This window comes from Heteronotia binoei, chromosome 15, assembly GCF_032191835.1.
Source record: "Heteronotia binoei isolate CCM8104 ecotype False Entrance Well chromosome 15, APGP_CSIRO_Hbin_v1, whole genome shotgun sequence".
Lineage (NCBI taxonomy): Eukaryota > Metazoa > Chordata > Lepidosauria > Squamata > Gekkonidae > Heteronotia > Heteronotia binoei.
Window position 1 is genome coordinate 57176748 of NC_083237.1, and position 24154 is coordinate 57200901.

Here is a 24154-nt window from a genome sequence, read left to right on the forward strand (position 1 = left end):
GAGAAGCTTATCTTGGCCTTGCAAGGGTTTCTTAATTTTCATTTTCTTCATTTATAGTCCGCCTTTCTCCCTTGGACTCAAGGCGGATTACTCAGAGGGAGTCAATACAATTGACAAGATGTTGGCAGTTCCACATTCTCATTTTCCTCCTTTGTGTGATCCTGTTGCTTTGGGGGGTGGGGGATGTTTGCACATGTTTTGCTCCCTCTAGTGGTCGATTCAGTATTATATCGCTGTGTGTCTGACATAAAAACTTGCAATTTAAACTCTGCAGGGAGATGTGCTGGGCATACAGCGATGTAATATCAAATCAACCACTAGAGAGCAAAACACATGCAGAAAATAAGATACCCTGAAGTAACAGGAACACAGTGAGAATGTGTGGCAGGGTTTCAGATTCTCTGGATGCACGGAATGCAACAAAACTCTTGGCAATTCATTTATCCTAGAGTTACCTTGGTTCTCCTAGTGTTCCAGATAACTGGGGAATGCTGCATGGGTTTCAGTTTGTTTTGCTGAATCCAATAAAAACTGTCCTTTTCATATTATATCTAAGGAGCGTTTGAAGCAGAGAGACCAGGTCACCATACCCACCACAGCTTCCCATGTGACACCTCTCATAAGATCTGCAGCCAGGCTGGTGAGTGTTGTTGTTCTGCCCTAATAAAATAGAAGCAGCTTGTGCCACAAGGACACATCTTCTACCACTTGCCTTTTCTTCATCTCCAACATATCTCCACCCCAGCCTTCATAGAACCCTTTTAACCATTCCCATATTCAATTCTATAGCTTGCTGATAGCCATTCGTGCAGACTGTATGGCTGCCAGTGCCATCTTCTCCCTCTGTATTTCTTTGGTTCTAGTGCTAGTAGGGGAGAGGATGATCTGGAGGATGGACAGTTTTGCTGGCTCAGGTTTGCCTGGGATGAGAAAGAAAAATTCAAGGGATGCGAGGAGGGATGTGCTCTTGGTTGGAGGTGAGGTAAGATGAGAAAAGGGGATCTAGTATTTGTATATGGATTTGAACTAGGTAGATAGTCCATCTTCATAAAAAGAGTCCTGCTGGATCAGACTAATAGAGAGCCAATTGATGTAGTGGTTAAGTGTTCAGACTCTTATCTGGGAAAACCAGGTTTGATTCCTCACTCCTTCACTTGCAGCTGCCAGAATGGTCTTGTGTTATCCACCGCCCTTGCAGAGCTGTCCTTGAAAGGGCAGCTTCTGGGAGAACTCTCTCAGCCCCACCTAACTCACAGGATGTCTGTTGTGGGGGAGGGAGATTGTGAGCCGCTTTGAGTCTCTGATTCAGAGAGAAAGCAGGGTGTAAATCTGCATTCTTCTTCTTCCTCTAATAGTCCATCTGTTCCAGCATCCTGTCTCACACAGTGGGCAACCAGTTCCTCTGGATGGTCAACAACAGGGCAGAGAGGCTGGATGGTCAACAACAGGGCAGAGAGGTTGAGGCTTTCCCCTGATGTTGCCTCATGGCTCTGGGATTCAGAGGCAAGACTAGGATCTTGGTGGGGGGGGGGGGTGGTTAAGTGCCATTGACCCTATGAATGAATGTCGACCGTATGAATGAATGTCCTCTAGAAGGTCCTATTATTAAAAGCCTTGCTCAGCTCTTACAAACTGTGGGCTGTGGCTTCCTTGATTGAGTCAATCCATCTCATGTTGGGTCTTCCTCTTTTCCTATTGCCTTCAACTTTTCCTAGCATTCTTGTCTTTTCCAGTGACTCTTCTCATAATGTGACTGAAGTATGATAGCCTCAGTTTAGTCATTTAACTTCTAGGTAGAGTTCAGGCTTGATTTCATCTAGAACCCATTTATTTGTCTTTTTGGTGGCCCACGGTATCTCTAGAACTCTCCTCCAACACCACACTTAAAACAAACCAGCTTTCTTCTTGTCGGCTTTCTTCATTGTCCAACTTTCACACCCATCCTTAGTAACTGGGAATACTGTGGCATGAATTAACTTGAACTTGGTCATCAGTGACACATCCTTACACTTATGGATCTTTTCTAGGTCCTTCATGTCTGCCCTTTCCAGTCTCAGTTCTCAGCTGCAGTCTCCATTTTGGTTGATGATGGAGGCATGAAATAGAAAATCTTGAACAATTTCCATTTCTTCGTGTGTTTGTTTTGTCTTGTTATGATTTTGTTGGGCTCCATTTTTCGTTTGGAATAGCTGTATTGGTAACCCATCTATTCCGGCTGATTTGTTTCTCTCAATTGGTAGAAACTGGATAGGTTTTTTAAAATGTAGGAACAAAGATTGTGGGGATGCTGCCTTATACCAAGTGCCTTGTTTATGCAATGTACACATGGCCCTGAATAATGCACTTGTTGAAATGTAAAATTAATGATTTCAGAATGACAGTTATACTGTGCCAACTTAATTCTGATCAGCAAAAGGGCAGCTCAAAGGAAGTTTTTCTAGAAATTGTTCAGGCTAGGTGGATCTTGTGCAAGAAGCATCAATGGCTTTTTGTCTCTCTAGGTCCAAAGGAATGAAGTCCGAGCTACAACTGAAATTGCACCAACTACCATCTCCAAGAGAATCCCTTCAGTGAGTTCACAGGAACAGTCACGTTTTCTCCCACTGGAGCCTGGGTACTGTAGTTTTTGTTAAGGTGGAAGAGTTCTGAGAAATCTTCATAGGTAACTGGGTTGTCCTCTCACTAGGGTAAGCAAGAAGCTACTTATCTAGTTTATTTGTTGCAATTTCTAGTCTGTCTTTCTCAAGATGGATTACAGTACGCGGTAAGACCCGAATAAACTTTCATTAGGTAAAACAATGTTTATTTAAACATTAGTCATAAAACACCTTAAACCTCACTCTAAAGCCCAGTTCTGAAAACAAGACATCCAAGTGCCCTGTCCTGTTATGAAAAAGCACTTCTTAAAAAAGCTGGCTTCAATGAATCTTCTGGATAAGCTAACCAAGGAGAGATCCTCCTCACTGACCAACTCGGGAAGGTCATTTGATAAAACAGAGCTCTCTGCTGAGGATTTTCTGAATAAGCAATAGTAGACATCACAGACTACAAGGTGGTCCCAACAATGAAGTCTTACAGGGCTTTTTTTGTAGCAGGAGCTCCTTTGCATATTAGGCCACACACCCCTGATGTAGCCAATCCTCCAAGAGCTTACAGGGCTCTTACTACAATGCCTCTTGTAAGCTCCAGGAGGATTGGCTACATCAGGGGTGTTTGACCTAATATGCAAAGGAGTTCCTGCTAGGGCTGCCAAGCCCCTGGGCCAGGCGGGGGTTCTCTCACCCTGGAGGTTCCCAACCTGCCAGCCCACATTGGGCCGGTGGGGGGAACCTCCTCTGACATTGCCGGCGCAATGATGTCACCTAAAAGTGATATCTTCACACCGGCTACGCCACGCGCCTGCCGCTCTAGGCATTTCCGGGAAAACTCTATTGTTTTCCTGGTTGCTCTAGCAATATGGGAGGGAAAACTCTATGGCACAATAGGTACCATAGAGTTTTCCCCTCCCAATTTGCTAGAGTGTCCGGGAAAACCATAGTTTCCCCAGAAACACCTAGAGCGGCCAGCGTGCGGCATCACCAGCACGATGGCATCACTTCCGGGTGACGTCATCATGTATGCGCACAGAGAAAAACTCCCCCGCCGGAAACCATGGAGGACTTGGCAACCCTAGTTCTTGCTACAAAAAAAGCCCTGATCAGGGGCATGTGGGCTAATATGCAAAGGAGTTTTTGCTACAAAAAAAAAAAGCCCTGAAGTCCTGGATCATGATTCATGACCCATTTTGTGCCATTCTGATAAGCTGGTTCCCTAATATCCCCATCCTGAGATCCATGATTCCCCATTATTCCCAACATGATGTAGCACTGATTGCTACAGTTCCTTGGCATGGAACTATAATAGGTAAGTGAAGGTGGTTATAATTTGTAGTGTAGATTCATCTTTTTGGGGACTCGACTAGGTCTTTAAAAGGAAGGGAGGTCGCTAATGTGATTAGCTGTTCCTACCCCAATAGATTGTACTTGAAGGGCTGTCTTATAGAGGATGGTGTGGAATTGTTTTCTGTGGCCCCAGAAGGTAGGACCAGAACCAATGGGTTGAAATTAAATCAAAAGAGTTTCCGGCTCAACATTAGGAAGAACTTCCTGACTGTTAGAGCGGTTCCTCAGTGAAACAGGCTTCCTCGGGAGGTGGTGGGCTCTCCTTCCTTGGAGGTTTTTAAACAGAGGCTAGATGGCCATCTGACAGTAATGAAGATCCTGTGAATTTAGGGGGAGGCGCTTGTGAGTTTCCTGCATTGTGCAGGGGGTTGGACTAGATGACCCTGGAGGTCCCTTCCAACTCTGTGATTCTATGAACTGCCTGACCATTAGAGCGGTTCCTCAGTGGAACAGGCTTCCTCAGGAGGTGGTGGGCTCTCCTCCCTTGGAGGTTTTTAAACAGAGGCTAGATGACCATCTGACAGTAATGAAGATCCTGTGAATTTAGGGGGAGGCAGCTTGTGAGTTTCCTGCATTGTGCAGGGGATTGGACTAGATGACCCTGGAGGTCCCTTCCAACGCTATGATTCTATGAACGAGGAGCAGTGCTGATTACTCTTCTGTAATAAATTGAGTCTTCTTTGCTTGTGGTATCTTTATCCCAAATCTTTCCCTTTTCTAGCTCCGCCTAGTGGCACTCAACATCCCTCTGAACGGCAACATGAACGGGATCCGGGGTGCTGACTTGCAGTGCCATCGGCAAGCGCAAGAGGCACAGCTCTATGGAACTTTCCGGGCCTTCCTAGCCGCGCCAACTCAGGATCTAGTCTCGATTGTAAAAAGAACAGACAGAAATCGGCCTGTCGTCAACCTGAAGGCTAGTAACAAATTTCTGTTGACGTCTTTTCAGTGAAGGGATCCTTGTTGATCGCTGGTGGTGCAAGTAGCACTTAGTGGTTGTCTAGCAACCACCCGGCTCACTCAAGTATTTGAGAGGGGAAAACACACATGACAAAGGTCAGGTACAAGCAGCTTTAGTTTGCCTCAGGGCCATTCAGTTAACCCTTCAACCTCCATTTGGTTCACTAAACTTGGCCTTTCTTCTTAGGGTTGCCAGGTCCTGGTTAGGAAATATCTAGAGATTTTGGGGGTGGAGCCTAGGGAGGGCGGGGTTTGGGGAGGGAGGGACTTCAATGGGATATAATGCCATAGAATCTACCTTCCAAAGCAGCTATAGGTCAGTTGTAATCCCAGGAGATCTCTAGATACCACCTGAAGGTTGGTAACCCTTTTTAAATTGTTGTTAGTATTTTAAGAGAGCAGTGTCTTTTAGAGGACATTTTCCTTGAACGGTAAGAGCAGGAGAGCTGGTTACTGAAACTGAACAGAAGGGGAAGGGTTAAGCCCTCCTTCCTTTCTCTGTACAGCCTCCATACCTTGCATTTTTGGCTAGATGGGAGATGTGTGAGAGCCAGTTTGGTGTAGGGGTGAAGTGTGCGGACTCTTATCTGGGAAAACTGGGTTTGATTCCCCACTCCTCCACTTGTGGCTGCTGGAATGGCCTTGGGTTGGCCATAGCTCTCGCAGAGGTTGTCCTTGAAAGGGCAGCTACTGTGAGAGCCCTTTCAGCCCCACCCACCTCACAGGGTGTCTGTTGTGGGGGGAGAAGATATAGGAGATTGTAAGCCACTCTGAGACTTTGATTCAGAAAGAAGGGCGGGGTATAAATCTGCAGTCTTCTTCTTCTGTTAGAACTCTGAGTCAGTTGCCGACTTGGAGACTCTTAGAGATTCTGCTGAGCAGTTGCTAAGCTACCTTCTCTCTTTTATAAGGGAAACCACCGCATAGATACTTGAGGACTCTTGCTGAGAGAAGGAGGCTGTTGTTTTGTAAGGACCTAGATGCTAATCCTCAAGAACGGGCCACTGAATTTCTGTGGCTTGGGGCTGCAAAACCATGGGTATCAGGCCAGTAGATTCCACTGATCATGTATTTGATATTGTTTCCAACTCCAGGGTGAGCTGTTGGCCAAGAGCTGGAATTCCCTTTTCAGTGACGATGGTGCTCTCTACTTCAACACCCTGCACGTTCCCATCTACAGCTTCAGTGGCCATAATGTTATGATCGATCCAACGTGGTAAGCACAGCCAGGGAAAAGAGAGGTGCAAGACTATGGGTTTTTCTACACTTCTTATATTTGTCACTTGTGTGCTCATACTGTGTTGGTTTCCCCCTCCCCATTTCCACATGTGTTTTACTCCCCCTACTGGTCACTTCAATATTTCATTGCGGTATCTCCGGTTTATTTTTATGCGATGCTCAGGAATGAACCGGTGATACAGCAATTAAATATTGAAGTAACCACTAGCGAGACATGTGCAGAAAAGAAAAACGTGGCACAGTACAGGCACACGAGCAATGAAATAACATGTGGGAAAGCCCTATGTCATCCCAAAATATATTAACCAGCTGCCCTGTTAAGCGGGTACTTAACAAGGGAGTATCCAGAGGGGGACAGGCAGGAATGTATAATACCATGAGGCAGCACCCACCTGGTTCAACCTTCAATTCCATTGTTGAATTCTCTACATAACTTAAGTCAAGCCACTCTCTCAGTCACATCCACCTATTATTATCTTATAGGATCATTGTAAAAATTATTGAGAGCCTGGATGTGCCTTGATTCAAGTGCAAAGATACTACATTAATTCTTACTATTAAAATGTATTGTGGCTTAGGGTTAAACAAGACATGATGGTTGTAGTGCCATGTGTGGTGAATGAGAGCTTGGCCCGATCACATAGAATGAGAATTCCCCAATCATGGGAAGCCTGTGGGCACTCTCAGAATTTTGAGAATGGGGGACAGACACCACCACAAAATGGCTGCCATGTGACCAAGGTCAATTACAAAATGGCTGCCATGGATTGCCATGGAAGTTGCAGGCCGTGTCTCCTTGTATGAAGGGACACAATACATGGAACGGTTGCTATCACAACTTAGTTTAGCCCTTGGAATGGTTGATGGAAACAGGAGAAAAGAAGAGTGTTCAGATGACCTGGATTCCTTCTTGGTGCCTTGTGGTTGACCTTCTCCTGCTCTTTTTTCTTACATTTAGGCCCCAAAAGGCAGCTTGGCATGGCACAAAGCAACAGGGAGGCCAGTCGCAAAATCACAACTGTCAGAATTGGCGGTCAGCGTCCAACCAATCAGAAGGCTTCGCCTCATCCCCAGCGAAGGGCACCTTCCTCACAGAGGGCACACACAGCTGCTCTGACCCCCTGATCGTTCTGTGCATGGAAAACGCCTCCCGGTATCTGCACATGTGGTGAACATGGTATCGGATTGACAAGGACCGTTGGAAGAATCTGGTTGTTGCCATGCCTCGACTGGGACGAGTGAAAGAAGTCCCTCAAATGCTGAAGCGGGAAGTGCAGACAGTTGTTTCTCCACGCCGCCTTTGGAAAAGAAGCGCATGAGGAAATGACACTGTGTATGGCCTCTGTTGCATCAATGTTCTCTGTGCAACCTCTCTAGCAATCGCATCTCATGCTAGCTGAGTGGCAAAACGTGCTTGTGTCCTTCACTGCCTATGTCAAAACGTGCCTGATGCCCTTTTGCCCCACTGAAATTCCATGTCCTGGACTATTTGTGGCAGATTGCCTGTGGAGATGTACCTCTAAATGATGGGGTCCGTACAGTGGCATTACTTTCAAGCGAATTCCCACACACTGCAGCGAATTCCCACACACTGCAGTGCAATTCTAAACCAAGCTTATGCCCTTCTAAACCCAGTAACTTCAGCAGACTTAGAAAGCTGTAACTCTGCCTAGGATTACACTGCTAGTCATATTTATGTGCCATTAGCAGAGTTGTAAAGCTGCAATACTGCAGTTCAAGCTCTGCTCGCGATCTGAGTTTGATCCCGGTGGAAGCTGGGTTCAGGTAGCTGGCTCAAGGTTGACTCAGCCTTCCATCCTTCCGAGGTCAGTCAAATGAGTACCCAGCTTCCTGGGAGCAAAGTGTAGATGACTGGGGAAGGCAGTGGCAAATCATCCCATAAAAAGTCTGCCAAGAAAACGTCGTGATGTGACATCACCCCATAGGTTGGTAACGACTCGGTGCTTGCACAGGGGGCTACCTTTACCTTTAGGTGTGAAATGAGACCAAAACCTTGGCCCAGGGCACTTACAGGCAACGAATCCATGAAATCCAGTCCCATTGTCTCAGCAACAGGTCCACATTCCCATTGAATTCCATCGTATTAATTTTGTTTTGAGCGGTATGTTTTTGCATTAGCTGCCTTTTTCGTAGAACAGGGTTATCTCAAAACTAGGTGTCTTTAGCCGTCTTTTTTGGTAACAGAATAAAATATCTCAAAACTAATAAGAAAGAAATCGTCTCTTTTCTCTAGCGAAATAATATGATGTCCGTGCTCTTCAACTGGTCACACCCCTGACCTGGATGACCCAGGCTAGCCTGATATCATTAGATCCCAAATGCTAATAGGGCCAGCCCTGGTCAGTATTTGGATGGGAGATCACCAAGGAAGCCCAGGGTTGCTGCCCAGAGGCAGGCAAGGGCAAACCACTCTGCATGTCTCTTGCCCTGAAAAGACTTGACAGCATTTTCCACCACCAGTTGGTTGCAGTCCCCGTGATTTGTTCCCTCGTTTTTAATTAGGGTTGCCAGGTCCAATCAAGAAATATCGGGGGGACTTTGGGGATGGAGCCGGAAGCAAGGATGTGGCAAGCATGACTGCACTCCAAAGGGAGTTCTGGCTATCACCTTTAAAGGGACCGCATGCTTTTTAAATGCCTTCCCTCTGCTTGGAAATAATGGATAGGCGCACCTTCTTTTGGGGCTCATAGAATTGGACCCCCTGGTCTAATCTTTTTGAAACTTAAGAGAAGCCATGCTGGATCAGGCCAATGGTCCATCCAGTCCAACACTCTGTGTCACACAGTGGCCCAAAAAAACCAAGTGCCATCAGGAGGTCCACCAGTGGGGCCAGGACACTAGAAGCCCTCCCACTGTGCCCCCTCCAAGCCCCAAGAATACAGAGCATCACTGCCCCAGACAGAGAGTTCCAACTATAAGCTGTGGCCACTGATAGATCTCTACTCCATATGTTGATCCAATCCCCTCTTGAAGCTGGCTATGCTTGTAGCTGCCGCCACCACCTGTGGCAGTGAATTCCATGTGTTAATCACTCTTTGGGTGAAGAAGTACTTCCTTTTATCAGGAGCAAGGGTGTGTATTTTGAGAAGAGGCACCAGCTGCCATGCTGCAATTCCGGCGCCTTTACCTCAAAAAAACCCCAGAGCCCCAGATCGATTCTCCATTATACCCTATGGGAATAGGTCTCCACTGGGTATAATGGAGTGCCCGGCAGGGTTTTTATACTCCACTTTTCTCTACCTTAAGGAATCGCAAAGTAACTTACTATCGCCTTCCCTTCCTCTCCCCACACCAGGCATCTTGTGAGACAGGTGGGGCTGAGAGAGTTCTGAAAGAACTGTGACTGGTCCAAGGTCACCCAGCAGGCTTCATGTGGAGGAGGAGTGGGGAATCAAACCCAGATGTCCAGATTAGAGTCCGCTGCTCTTAACCACTACACCGCACTGCTCTCTGAGAAGAGCATACTGAGAGGCGCCCACTGCAAACTCCACGGCTCTTTTGATCTTCAGCAACCATCTTTTGCGGGCAAAGGGGTCTGGGTCAGGTTTTGCAGAAGGCCTTCTGTCCACATCACAATGGCTCTGCAGAAACTGTAAAAAAACCTGCAGAAATTCTGCTAGTGGAGGGAGGGGGATGCTTCATAAAACTTCTACATTTTCTGTCTGTGGGGGTCTTCGAATCAGTCTGCATCCTTAGAAAACACAGTCTGAGAATTCAGAGCAGCCACTGGGGCATCAACAAAAGGAACATGAGGCTGAGGGTTTAACCTGATCTGCAAAATCCTGTTTATAATGGACAGCTTGAATGTCTTTGGGTAAAAGTCTGGTAAAGGATTTTGCCTGGAATAATCTAGTGGAAATTGACCTCCCCTGACCAGTCCCCTTCTTTTTCAGAGGCTACCCACTGAGTTCTCAAGACCCAAGAGTCATTCCTCATTGCGCTCAGTAGATGGCAGCACCACCTCATCCTTGTCAGGCTCAGGCTTCTTGCCATCAGAGATGGTGGATTCAATAGAACAAAGTAGGAGTAAAGCCCATCTTGAAGACCAACAAAGTTTTATTCAGAACGTAAGCTTTGTTGGTCTTAAAGGTAAACTTGACTCCTACTTCGTTCTACTGCTTCAGACCGACACGGCTGCCCACTTGGATCTATCTAGGTGAACATATGAAGCTGCCTTATACTGAATCAGACCTTTGGTCCATCAGAGTATTGTCTACTCAGACTGGCAGCGGCTCTCCAGGGTTTCCAACTGAGGTTTTTCACACCTATTTGCCGGGACCTTTTTTTGGAGATGCCGGGGATTGAACTTGGGACCTTCTGCTTCCCAAGCAGATGCTCTACCACTGAGCCACCGTCCCTCCCCTAGGTGGAGGATTCAGCCCTAGAAGAGCGGAGGCCTTCCATTTGCGCGTGCACACTCATAGCTTCAATAAACTTTTGTTGGTGTTAAAGGTGCCCCGGGACTCAACATTTGTTCTACTTTTTAACTTTCCTTCACTTGTTTGAAGCAGTCAGTCGAGAAATACGCCCTTCTTTTTTTTGCTTTTCAAAATGTGGTCACCCTAGATGACCCCGTTACAAAAATGGAGCATTTCACAAACACAATCTTAATTCCCTTTACGAAATATTGGACTTCTGGAAGCAGCGCGGGACGTCTCTGCACCCGTCAACTAAAGCGCAACTGTCACATCGCAGCCCATTGATTCCTCATGCTGCTCGTCAACGCCCATCAGACGGCAGAAGGCGACTGTTCGCCCGCCTACTTTGACGGTTGGCCGAAATACACTTTTTTTGAACGCATTGGCCGAGTCACACTCGCTCCTCCTACTTCCCCTCCAATTTGCCACAATTGAATAAATCATCCTCGCCGTCTCCCGCCTAAATACTTGCACGGATTGGCCCGTCTGTCAGGCAGCTCGACGGCGATTGGGATTTCACACTCACGCCTCCTAATTCCCCTCCACTCTGTCCGGATTGGATAAATCATCCTCTCCTTGTCCCGCCTACATCCTACACGGTACACCGATTGGTCCGTCTGTCAGGCAGCTCGACGGCGATTGGGACTTCACATTCACGCCTCCTAATTCCCCTCCACTCTGTCCGGATTGGATAAATCATCCTCCCCCTTGTCCCGCCTACATCCTACACGGAACACCGATTGGTCCGTCTGTCAGGCAGCTCGACGGCGATTGGGAATTCACACTCACGCCTCCTAATTCCCCTCCACTTTGTCCCGATTGGATAAATCATCCTCCCCCTTGTCCCGCCTACATCCTACACGGAACAGCGATTGGTCCGTCTGTCAGGCAGCTCGGCGGCGATTGGCCGGTCGCGTTTGAGCGGGCTGAATCGAATAATTTTTTTGTTCAAGCCGGCCTGGTTTTCTCGCGCCTTCGCTTCTCCGTTAAGCGGCGGGTCGAATTTGTCACGGGAAGGCTGCTGGTGGCGCGGCTGGCGAGAGTCCCTTTCCTTTACCTCAGCTCCTGTTTTTAGGGCCTCACTGAGTCCACATTTCCTTCCTCAGCCCCGGGTCGGTTCCCCTCACGGGACTTCTCGTCCCCCCGCTCGCTCCCCTCAGAAGCCCGCCATGGATCTCGATGTTTCCTTGTCCCCGCTGAAGGTGAGTCTTTCACCTCCGAGCCGTCTCTTGCACCCTCCCTCCCTCCGTCCCCCCCCCCCGCCATTAAAATCATTTTTGCTTCTTTAATTAGCGTCTCTTACGATTTACCCGCCTTCTCCCCTCACGCAGCGTCCGTCTCTAACTAGGGCTGCCAATCCCCAGGCGGGGGGCGAGGGATCCCCCGGTTTAGAGGCCCTCCCCCTGCTTCGGGGCCATCAGGGAGCGGATGTCTTCTGGGCACTCCATTATTCGCTAGGGAGACTGATTCCCATAGGAAACAATGGAGAATTGATCTGGGGCGGGGGGGTGCTATTTTTAGAGGTAGAGGCACCAAATTTTCAGTATAGCATCTAGTGCGTCTCCCTAAAATATCCGCCAATTTTCAAAAAGATTGCACCAGGGGATCCAGTTCTATGAGCCCCAGAAGAAGGTGCCCCTATCCTTCATTATTTCCTATGGAAGGAAGGCATTGAAAAGGTGTTCATTCCCTTTAAATGTGATGGCCAGAACTCCCTTTGGAGTTCAATTATGCTTGTCACAGCCTTGATCTTGGCTCCACCCCTAATGTCTCCTGGCTCCACCCCCAAAGTCTCCTGGCTCCACCCCCAAAGTCCCCAGATATTTCTTGAATTGGACTTGGCAACCCTAGTCACCACCTTGCTCTTGGCTCCACCCCCAAAGTCTCCTGGCTCCACCCCCAAAGTCCCCAGATATTTCTGGAATTGGACTTGGCAACTCTAGTCGCCACCTTGCTCTTGGCTCCACCCCCAAAGTCTCCTGGCTCCATCCCCAAAGTCCCCAGACATTTCTGGAATTGGACTTGGCAACCCTATCTCTAACCCTTCCCTGCCCCCCCTCCCTATTTAATCAAGGGATGGTCAAACTGCAGCTCAGGAGCCTCATGTGACTCTTTCACAGGTATTGGCTGCGATCACACACAAAATAATGAACTTTCAACCCACTTTTAACACACTTTCCAACTGGATGTTCCTTTGTATCCAGTTGGAAAGTGCATTGAAGATGCATTATTTAGCGTGTGTGATCGCAGCCATTGTGTGGCTTTTGAAGCCTCCACTGCCTCATTGGCCAGCTTGGACAAGCTGTTTGTCTCTTTAAATCACTTCTCCAAGTCAAGCCAGCCTGCAGCTTCGAGAATGCATTTAATGTTAAAGTTGCTTTATTTCCACCTCTCCTTCCCTCCTGCATCAATTTTACTTCCTTCTTTCCCTGGAGGCTCTCAAAATTTGACGTTTATTATGTGTGGCTCTTATGTTAAGCAAGCCCCCCCCCGCCCCCGATTTAATCTATACTTCTTTACCATCCCACTGTAATTTCCTCTCATTTTAGTCCTTCCCATTAAAGCTTTAAACTACAGTGTATCAGTGACTGCACAGAGTGTTTTTTTTTTAATTATTATTATTTGTGTGTTTCACACCAATGGGGACCCCAAACTGCCTTGCATCATTTTTAGGGTTACCGGGTGTTTTGGTGTCTGTCCTCTTTTGGAATGTTATAGTACAAATTAAAGAAGAGTCCTGTGGTACCTTAAGGTTTAACAGATTAGCTTTAGCATAAATAGAGCACTTGAGCCCAACAAAATGAGCACTGATGTTTCTAGCCATCAAATGCTTAAAAACTTAAGTGCAGCCTGCTGGATCTGAGCAATGGTCCATCTAGTATAGCATCCTGCTTCACGCAGCAGCCGGCCAGCCAAACACTGCATTTCTAAGCACCCCCCCCCCCCCCCCATAGCTGGCTTTCAGGACTGTATTCAGAGGTTTGCTGCCTCTGGGTATGGAGTCTCCCTTCAGTCACAATGGCAAGTAGCTAGCGAAGGGCTTCTCCATAAGCCTGTCTAACCTCTTTAAGGTGCCTCTGGACACCTCTTCTGCCTTACGGAATACAGGGCACTAATATTTCTGCTTCAGAGTTCTTGAGGCTCAAACCCTTATTCCTGTGTGGTGTAGGCACTCGCATTTCTGTCATTGTCATTTATCAGGTTCTCATGTTGAGGTTTTTACTTTGTTTCAATTTAGCCAGTGGATGGAAATTACAAAGGGGATAAGATCAAGAATAAGGATGCCAAAAGATTGTCTGTCGAAAGGATCTATCAGAAGAAAACACAGCTGGAGCATATATTGCTCCGGCCTGATACGTACATTGGCTCTGTGGAACAAGTGACACAGGTACATAAAGCTTTTGTGTTTGGTGTTAAGGGGAGAATACTGGGTTTATTACACTGGATGGAAGAAAGCTTTCCACAATTGCTTTGTTCTCTTTACTGCATAATGCAGTTTATAGGGTTGGCTATATAATTCTCATTGGGAGGAGGATGCAGGCAGGTGGCTTTTATTGATGCCTGCAAGTCTGTCCGTGAAAAATGTGGAATCCATGGCTGATGGCAGCAACTATTAAGTACTTTTTCCAGTGCAATTTGTATGGGACTTCCTGGTAGGGTTAAAATATATGCAGACCGAGCTGCTTTCTCCTGAGAAATTTCTCAGTGATTTCATTATGTTTCTAGCTTAAAGTATGCAGTAACACTTTGAATGCATGGTGACTGTTCAAATTAGCACCAAATTATTTTTAAACTGTTTAATGCTTTTAAGGTTTTTATTGTCAGCTATGTATTGTGAGCCGCCCTGAGCCTGCTTTGGCAGGGAGGGCAGGATATTTTATAAAATAAAATAAAGCATTCCTAGAAGTAACTACCGTAAATGTAATAAATCTTCAGCTGAGAAAGCCAGGCAAGAATTCTTCACTCACTTATTGTAGCTCAAGTTCTAGTGATCAGGTTGCTGTTTTATCAACAAATACCAGAGATGATATTTTGTTAGCTATGTTGCAGTTGTCTGCCTTTTTCTTCTCTCTCCATCTTAAAACTTTTCAGTACTTTAAACTGCTTGCTAGCTGTGAACACGCTTTGCTAGAAAACAACGTGCTATAACTAAATTATGTTGAACAGTTTGAAAAGTTACTATTTTAATTACCTTTTCAGCAAATGTGGGTCTTTGATGAGGACGTGGGACTGAACTTCAGGGATGTTACATTTGTACCTGGTCTCTATAAAATTTTTGATGAAATCCTAGGTATGTTCTGATGCTGCAAAAAGAACAAGTGCACATTGAGGGAAACGTTGAATATTGTATGGGCTTTCAGTCCAAGTTACTGATGAGCAGAACAAAATATAGAGGGTTGGGAATTGGCATCAAGGCTGACTTGAAGAGAAACCTCTTGCTCATCCACATACTTGCAGACTGGACAAGTTCTTAGCTCAGTTTCATTCCTTGTTGATAAAATGCAAATAACAGTACCAGATAGCACAAGGCTAATTGCGTTTATTCTGATAGGGCCTGCTAGGATTGGGTTCCAGTGCTTGGTCAAAGAATTCTGTAAGCCACTGTAGTGTACTAGTTAAGAATGTTGGACTGGAATCTAGGAGCCCTGAGTTTAAATTGCCACATACCATGCAGCTCACTGGGTGAGCTTGGGCTAGTCAGTCTCTCTGCCTCACAGGGTGTTTGTGATAATAAAATGGAGGGGGCTGCCTCTGGAGGAGAGGTGGCGTATAATAATTAAATGAAATTTCTGATTTTTTGATGAACCAAGTGATGTGTTCCTTTTTCTTTTTTTTTAGTTAATGCTGCTGATAACAAGCAGAGAGATAAGAGCATGTCGTGTATCAAAGTTACTATCGATCCGTAAGTGTTCGTTTTTCCTTTTGCTTCTTGTTAGCTTTTTTAGGCATTGGTATGGGTGAGCGGAGCTGCAAGGTAATCAGCCTTAACTCATGCTTTCTGAAGTGGTTCTTGTGACTTTAAACACCGGTGTAGGCTTCTTAGGTGGTGGTTGTTTGTACGGCACAATCGATATGTTACAGTTCTCAGAGTATGACATAGCTTACAGCATGAAAATTTCTGTAAAAGGAGATGAGAAAGAAAAGGGAGGAGCGTTGGAGGTGGACATTATCATTTGCATCAACCATATACATTTTTATATACTTATAAAAATGTAAATTTAACGTGTAGGCAAGGATGTTTAAAAAGTGTTGTGCCAGAATGCAGTTTGAATCAAAACATTAATTTAAATAATAAGGCAGCTTGTTTTGTAACAACCATAGGGTAGCAGTAGGTTCTAGTAATCAGTCAGTTGTTTATTATGGTCATAGATCAGCAGTATAAAACTTGCATTAACAAATATTTGCAGAAAGCCAGTTCATAAAAAGTATTTTGCTAAATCAGCCCTGCACTGTAGTAAATTCTAGTGGCTGCTTAGAATCTAGCAACTCTATCCCTGGTTCCAGACACAAGATCTGCTAGAAGAACAGAGGTATATCATTCCTCTGATCTTCTGGGGGCTTTGGAGGACAGAAGTGATGAATGCATATTTGAGGTAGTTTTAGAAGGGGTGTTTCAATTTCCCCACTTGCACAAGAGCAGATAAATTCATGAAATGGCACACCAGAGTAGAACTAGGTCCTCTCAAGATTACTTATCGGCCTGTCATGCGCCAGTACTCTTTACAGTAGGAAGACTCAACTCTGTGTGATTTATGTAATTAATCCTTCTTAGGCAGAAAATTGGGGGAGGGGGTTCCAACAGATAGGGAGAGGGTGCTTTCTTTGAACTACTTTAGAATTCTAGGCTTTGTTATATGAGCTCCTCTTGCAGTCTGTCAGACTTTCTTCATGCCAAGTTTGCATCTAAAAATGGTTTTTACATCCGTTATGTACTAAATATGCAAAATCAGCAGAATACTTTTTAATTGTGGCAAACCAAAATATTATAAGAACACAGGGAAGATGTTTTGAGCATAGTGAAAGAGCCTGTCTGCAGTTTGTAATTCCATTTAACTGGATTGTAACAGGTGTTGTAGAGTTAATTGGCTTACATGGTAAAGGTACACAGTAACTGGGTACCAATAGGGTTTAAAATTGTACCAATGAAACAACAAAACTAGAGTTTCCACCTTGAAAATATTAATGCCTGTAGTTTCTCAGAGTCTTCTCCAGTCCAATGTAGAACTCACAGGTTCCGTGTAAGGCATTTCCCTGCCACGGTGCATTACAAGGTTCCTGGTTATTGCATAAGCAGGAATCAGTAGGTATATGAAGGCCGGGTGGGGTCGGGGGCTTAATTTTTAGAATGGAAATTTTGGGGAGCACTGGAAAAACTTTTAAGAAACATTTCCTCCCTTTCAGAATGAGTGAAATACTTTTTAAGACATAGTTTTCCTGCAGGAAAATTTGGGAGAATGTTGTAAAACTATTATTTAAAAAAAAAAACTTTTGGAATGAAGAGAATGCTTTTAAAACGGTTTTACTTGAATCATTGCAAGGGGCTGCTTATTGAGGACTGCTCAAGAGCTGACAAATATACAGCATTCAGTTTTTCCAATCAGAAATTTTAGGTAATGCTGAAAAAATCTTTTTTTAAAAAAAAGAATGAATAAAATATACTGTGATAGCATAGTTTTAGTGCAGGGTTTTCCATAGCATCAAAGCTTTTAGAACTGCTACATCTGGGAATAAGTAATGCCAGTTGAATCAAGAAGTATTCATACGAATTTTTGGTTTTCTTTTTAGGGAAAATAATGTGATCTCTGTGTGGAACAATGGAAAAGGAATTCCTGTTATAGAACACAAAGTGGAGAAAGTCTACGTGCCAGCTCTTATTTTTGGGCAGCTTTTAACGTCCAGCAATTATGACGATGACGAGAAGAAAGTCACAGGTAGAGAAAAGTCCAGTAGGAGATAATTAATTAATATATGTGGAAATGTTTTTATAGATCTAATTTTAATATGTTTGCTAATGTTTCTAAACTGTTGTTAGCCGCCCTGAGCCTGTCAGGGAAGGGCGGGATATAAATCTGATAAAAGAAATAAAATAATTAGTCCCAAAATGACTCTGAAATAATGGCTTATGAGGTCCCTTCCAACTCTTTGAAAGTTCTTTTTTGCAGAGTTGTTGCTAGTCACCGACATGGGTGAGCAGAAGTTCGAACGTTGTTCCAGAACAATTAACAGTGTCCTGGTTCTGCACTCCCATTCATTAATGTGCCCTAGGGTCTTTATTTTATTTATACACATTCACTAAAGGGAGAAAACTCCATCTCTTTGCTACGGTTAAGTCTTTTCATTGTGTACACAAACAAGATGAATGACTGAAAGATTAGGAAATGTTACATGTGTTTTTAAGTCAGCAACCCACAGCTGCATTGTTTTCTGAATATATTAACTTCTTTCTGTTAGCTAAAAGATGGGGGGGTTAATGAGCAGGCGAGAGAACTGAAGGAGGGGAAAGATTGTTTTCCCTTCCTTCGAATAAGATGATCAAACACAACCTGTTTTATACCACTTTGGTTTATCTTATATAGTATGAGCATTCTAGTGAAACATCCAAATTGATTTTGTTAGAGTAAAGATTTGACTGCTGAGTATTAGTCCTATTTGAAGCAAAGTCAGATTCTTCATAAAGCTTCCTAAGTTCTACAACATGTTATTCTGTGGAAGTAACATGAGGTGGTGTTCTTTATTCAGGCGGGCGAAACGGTTATGGAGCTAAACTCTGCAACATCTTCAGTACCAGATTTACAGTGGAAACTGCATGCAGAGAATATCAGAAGCTCTTTAAGCAGGTATGGGGAGCTTTGTAAGCATGCTGTCCTTTTGCTTTCAGATGTGCAGCCCAGGCCACGTTTAAAAAAAAAAATGTACCTCAAGGTCTGTCCGGTCCTAACTGGCTTACAGCTGTGCTTAAATATACTTGACTGAAAGCATGAGGTAGATAAGTAAGGGAGTCAAATCAGCGAACTGCACACTGTCTGGTCTGTAGGTAAAGAGATTCATCTGGTTCTTTCTGTGCTTGCCTTCTTTCCTCAGACGTGGACTGACAACATGAGTAAGGCAGGGCAGATGACACTGAAATTCTTTGACGATGAAGACTTTACATGCATCACTTTCAAGCCTGATCTTACAAAGTTTAAGATGACTGTCTTGGACAAAGACATTGTGGCCCTCATGGCTCGTAGAGCCTATGATGTGGCAGGAGCTGTGAAAGATGTCAAAGTCTTCTTGAATGGAAAGAGGCTACCAGTGAGTGAATGCCTTTTAATGTTTCCCTTGCTCTTTTTGGCAAGGAGGGTAAAGATAATACCTGAGATGGAGGGTGGAGGGGGGGTGGGTTGGCAGAACCAAATGTTTGATGTGGGGAGTTAACCAAGTGATCTCCTCTACAGGTCAAAGGATTCCGTAGCTATGTGGACATGTATATAAAGGATAAGGTAGATGAAACTGGCAACCCGCTGAAAATTATCTATGAAGAAGTGAACAGCCGGTGGGAAGTGTGCCTAACAATGAGCGAAAGGGGCTTCCAGCAAGTTAGCTTTGTCAACAGCATTGCTACAACAAAGGTAATTAATTGCACGGTGGTGTTTGACTATTTTGTTCAGCCATTTTAGCATTAACTAAAATGGCTGAACAAAATAGGTCACTTGGAATGTAGACCTTTAGAGTTTTTTGTTGAAGTTTTCAAAAGGCATGAGGGCTCTGGGAATACTGAAGATTCTTTAAAAAAGAAAGAGAGAAAAAAGAAAGAAACCTTGGGCTTAAAACTAAGTCTCCTAAATTTGTCCCCCTAACTAAACAGTGCTGCAGTCTTATATAGGTTATCTAAACCCTATCAGGTTTCCTTGGTCTATAGAACTATGTATGATAAAGTATTTCAGTGGTGTGAATGGGAGATGAGCTCTGATACAACCGTTAAAATCAGTGATTGCTTTGCACTTCTAACTTTCTGGAAATCAGGTCAGAATCCTGGCCACCATGTATTTGGGTTTAGTGAATAACTATCATAAGGATGGGATATTGGGTTGTAGAAAGCCAACCTAGATGTGGAACAGTTTCTGCCCCCTTCCCCCACGCCCCTCAGATGGGCAGTAGATTTGAAAAGAGCAGGTGGGTGGATTGTAATTGGAATGAACCAGTGCTTGCACAATGTAAACTGCTTTCTGGCAGTCTCCTCCCCAGCAGGTCCTTGCATTGCCCCATCTGATATTTAATAATAAACTGTATTCTCTAATAATAGACTGACCCCTCTATGGATGACAAAGAACTGCAAAATTGGGCCACCCAGAAATGGAAATGAGAGGCAGATGTCTGCCTAGGCAAGGGGATTCCAAGGTCTGCGGGAAAATGGCTTTGTCAATTTGCATAAAAGGAATATCCTTATGTTGATTGAAAATATTCCAGAAAAAGAAGAATTCTGAGAGAAGTTGATGGGGGGAGAGAGAAATTCGGTTACTCAAGCCTCAAGGGTTTGAAGAGGAGGGAGCACTCAAAATCACATCTAAAGATATGAAGGCCTAAGAGGGGGAAACACTCAGGCCGTTTTCGCACTCATGTTTTACTGGCGCCACGACCCTCCTGACGCCGGCGAATCTGCATGGATTTCGCACCAGAAGCGCCGGCTACTTCCGTCGCTAAGCCAGCGCAAACGGAAATCGCAAAGATGCAGGAAAACGTTTGCGCTGGCTTAGCGACGGAAGTAGCCGGCGCTTCTGGGTGCGCCGGCGCTTCTGGTGCGAAATCCATGCAGATTCGCCGGCGTCAGGAGGGTCGTGGCGCCAGTAAAACGTGAGTGCGAAAACACCCTCAGAGTTTTAAAACTGGAAATTTTGAAGAGCACTACAAAAAAACCAAACATGTAAATTTTTTTCCTTTTCTGAAATGAATAAAATGTTGAACACAAGATTTTACTCAAAAAGTATAACATGAAGATTTAAATGCAATCAATTTTCCCAGTTCTAGTATTCTATCCAGTGTCTTCAGTGTTATAAAGTTTAACCTGTTATCCAAATATGCCATTAGTCCTGTTCTGACTAGTATCACAAGACTTCAGTGTTTCTGAAAATATTATACCACTAATCCCCCCACACACACACACACCAATTCCTTGAAAGTCTTATTCTTTCTAGCAGCAAAATGGTTCAGTGTTCCCGTGTTGATGGGAAAGCAGCATAACAGCAGCAGTCAGAAAGAAGGGGATGTTTCTGTGTACCTGGAGCACCTTTAATTATACAGAAAATATTTCATTTTTAGTTCCGTCTACCCTGTCCCCCCCCCCCCCACCCCCAAGATACCAAAAGAGCGCTGCATATAAACAGACATCATTGGCTCTCAGTTGGCTGGATTGAAAGCAAGTGGTTGCTCACAGAGTTCAAACTACTATCCTCCCCCACCAAGAATGCTGTGGGGCAATCAACCCCATAATCCAGCTAAGTTGAAAGCTTTCATTCTCCCAGTACTACAGTCCTAATCAGGTCTACTCAATGGGGCTTACTCCCAAGAAAGTGTTCTTTGGATTGCACTGCACATTGCAAGTTTCTGTTTTGCAGGAATGTGGGGGTGTTTAGTCCATATTACTCCTGTTGGAGAACATGGGAAATGAAGTGCAAATGCCCCGCGTTCCTGATGAAAGTTACTGTTGCCCTATAGCTTTTCCTGTTTAACTGCATTAACCAAAATATTAGGTCTTTGACAGTGCAGTCCTACGCAGAATTGAATTGAATACAGTGGTCTTGTAGCATATTACAGTCACTGAATAGGTTTATGTAACTGATGCAAGGGTGAACCAAAACTGAATCTTCTCACTGCATAAAACAAGGAGGAATAGAAATGTAGAACCGTTTTAGATGAATCACACATGGTGTTATATAAAATTATGTAAATCATAACCCCTTGCACTGTCTTAATGTATTCTGGTGTCCTCTCAAAGAAGCTGTGCTAATCCTTGAGACCCTGGAGGGCCGCTGCCAGTCTGAGAAGACAATACTGACTTTGATGGACCAAGTGTCTGATTCAGTATAAGGCAGCTTCATATATGTTCCTTGGCTTCTCTTGTTACAGGGTGGTAGACATGTGGACTATGTCGCTGATCAGGTTGTCAATAAGCTCCTGGAAGTGGTAAAGAAGAAAAACAAAGCTGGCGTTGGAGTGAAGCCCTTTCAGGTGCAAGGCCCAAATGTGCTTGTTTTACAGCTGTTCACAGTTTTTTTATATATATATACAGCTTGTTTATGCAAACATAGGATTGGATGCAGACTAAATTTTCCAGTGGCAGGATGGGACTTGGCTGCCTTCCCCCTCCCCCTGCAGCCCAGGTGCTCTCTCAGGACTGCTGTTCCTGGGGGTTAAGGGGCTCTGAGGAATGGGGATTCATCAGGTGTTGTCAATTTGGTCTGCATCAAACTCACTGTTTTCTTTGTCCTTCATTTTACTATAGTTTTAAGATTGCTTTGTTTCCAAAGCTCTTAGTTCTGTGATGTGAAAGTGTATTTGGGACTTAATTTGTAGCATCTAACTATCTGCAAATCCTATAATTCTAAATGTGGATTAAACAATATGACATCTTTTAACTTGGGGATGACACTTGTGAAGGAATATAGATGTGGGTATGTCACTTATCAATAATTGGGAATGTTGCTATCAGAAGTTTGTTGGGTGCATCTTTTCGAACCTCTCAAATTCTTCATCCTGCACCCTTATTGTAGTCAGGACGCTTGCTTTCCTTTGCATCTCAGTAAAGGAGTGGGGTTATGGCTCAGCGGTTAAAGAAATGATTTGCACTTAAGTTAGGTAGGGCTGGGCTAGACGGAGCCATGATGTGACCGCAACTTCATGTGTCAGAGGTGGACTAGAAAAGTACATGGTTTGCATGCACGAGGTCCCAGGCAGTTCCATCTAAAAGGTCTTGGGTAGCAGGTGTTTAGAAAGATTTCCCTATGCCTAAAATCATAGCAAGCTGCTACTAGTCATAATACACAATTCTGAATTAGATGAAGCAAGAAAATGCAGCTTCTTACACATGTTGTTCTAACACAACTTGTTTGTTACCCTCCACCCAGTCACTTCTTGGTGGATGGCCACATGCTTTTGCTGGAGTGTGGGCTTGGTAGACATGCTTTGTTCATTATCCAGGAATTTATTAAACGTTGTAGTTAGCATCACATCAAATGATAAGTGTCTGAGGGAGCAACTGTATTGTACTTTTGCAGTTGGGGAGGGTTGAGATTATCAACTGAACTAAATGTTTTGTAATCTGCAACAACTCCTGCGTTTGAATTCTAGGTGAAAAGCCATATCTGGGTCTTCATAAACGCCCTGATTGAAAACCCAACTTTCGACTCTCAAACAAAGGAGAATATGACACTTCAGCCGAAGAGCTTTGGTTCTACTTGCAAGCTGAGTGAAAAGTTTATCAAGGGGGTATGTGCTATGAGGGGCATTGGGAGCCTGGGGGTTGGGATGACTTTCACCCAAAGCTCAGGCACAAAGTAGATTCTGACTGAAGCAGCAGAAATGCAACCAGATGGCATGCTTCAGACTTGTTCCTATAGACAATGCTTTGCATTCTAGGTCGTTGGTTGTGGCATAGTGGAGAGCATCCTGAACTGGGTGAGCTTCAAAGCTCAGACACAGCTCAACAAGAAGTGTTCTTCTGTGAAACACACTAGGATCAAAGGAATTCCCAAACTGGATGATGCCAATGATGCTGGTATGTTTTTCAAGACTGTTATAACCCACAGCACTCAGGCAAAACCTCTGAAAACCCATAATGGGTTGCCCCGTTGGGTGACTTACAGGACCGGGGAGAGGGTGGATGTGGTATTTTTGCTTCGTGTAGGCTACACCCTCAGAAGGGCAGAGAGCGACCAAATCATATTCCCTTGATGCTTGCCTCTTGTTAATTGTGACTCGCCAGAAGGTGAGGGGGAAATGTGCTTTTGGAACTCTAACCTTCGTGTGGCCACTCTTGAGTGCATTCCGCTAAATGGAGCGGTCAGTTTTTAAGGTGCATTTATCTTTCCAGGGAGTAAGAACTCCATCAGCTGCACTCTCATTCTGACGGAAGGAGACTCGGCCAAAACACTTGCTGTTTCTGGCCTTGGGATTGTGGGCAGGGACAAATACGGAGTATTTCCCCTGCGTGGCAAAATGCTCAATGTCCGGGAAGCTTCTCACAAACAGGTCAGTTGGAAGAAGTTTGGGAAATGACTATGCTGTGTCTTGTCCAGTGTCTTGTTTAGGTGCTCAAGAAGCCTGTTTAAATGACAGGGATGGGATTGTTTTGCAAGCAAAGTTAACATGAAATGAAAATGAGACCCTTGGCAATTTGCCTTGCTGGCCCTTGAACTGGCACAAGCATAAGCGCATAAGAAGAGCCCTGCTGGATCAGACCAATAGTTCCTCTGGTCAGCCAACGAGGGCAGAGAGGCTGAGGCCTTCTCCTGATGCTGCCTCCTGACTCAGGTTCAGAGGATTAGTGCCTCTGACTGTGGAGGTTCCCTCAGCCACCATGGCTAGTAGCCATTGTCA

The 24154-nt window shown here is 44.7% G+C and overlaps 2 protein-coding genes across 2 annotated transcripts in view; both read left to right on the forward strand.

Annotated features, from left to right (window-relative positions):
- LOC132583629 (collagen alpha-1(XV) chain-like) overlaps positions 1-8377 on the forward strand; it is a 56263-nt gene extending 47886 nt beyond the window's left edge. The window contains exons 20-24 of the mRNA XM_060255248.1: positions 557-640; positions 2502-2570; positions 4663-4857; positions 5996-6117; positions 7099-8377. Coding sequence (XP_060111231.1) covers positions 557-640; positions 2502-2570; positions 4663-4857; positions 5996-6117; positions 7099-7312 — 684 coding nt within the window. The 3' untranslated portion in view covers positions 7313-8377. The remainder of the gene's footprint in view (positions 1-556; positions 641-2501; positions 2571-4662; positions 4858-5995; positions 6118-7098) is intronic.
- A 3174-nt stretch (positions 8378-11551) lies between these two features.
- The window catches only part of TOP2A (DNA topoisomerase II alpha), a 33539-nt gene continuing 20936 nt past the window's right edge, over positions 11552-24154 (forward strand). Inside the window, exons 1-12 of the mRNA XM_060255249.1 lie at positions 11552-11781; positions 13818-13967; positions 14780-14870; positions 15419-15482; positions 17366-17511; positions 18320-18417; positions 18662-18874; positions 19018-19191; positions 21686-21787; positions 22907-23044; positions 23195-23333; positions 23649-23806. Of these exons, the coding sequence (XP_060111232.1) occupies positions 11749-11781; positions 13818-13967; positions 14780-14870; positions 15419-15482; positions 17366-17511; positions 18320-18417; positions 18662-18874; positions 19018-19191; positions 21686-21787; positions 22907-23044; positions 23195-23333; positions 23649-23806 (1506 nt within the window). The 5' untranslated portion in view covers positions 11552-11748. The remainder of the gene's footprint in view (positions 11782-13817; positions 13968-14779; positions 14871-15418; positions 15483-17365; positions 17512-18319; positions 18418-18661; positions 18875-19017; positions 19192-21685; positions 21788-22906; positions 23045-23194; positions 23334-23648; positions 23807-24154) is intronic.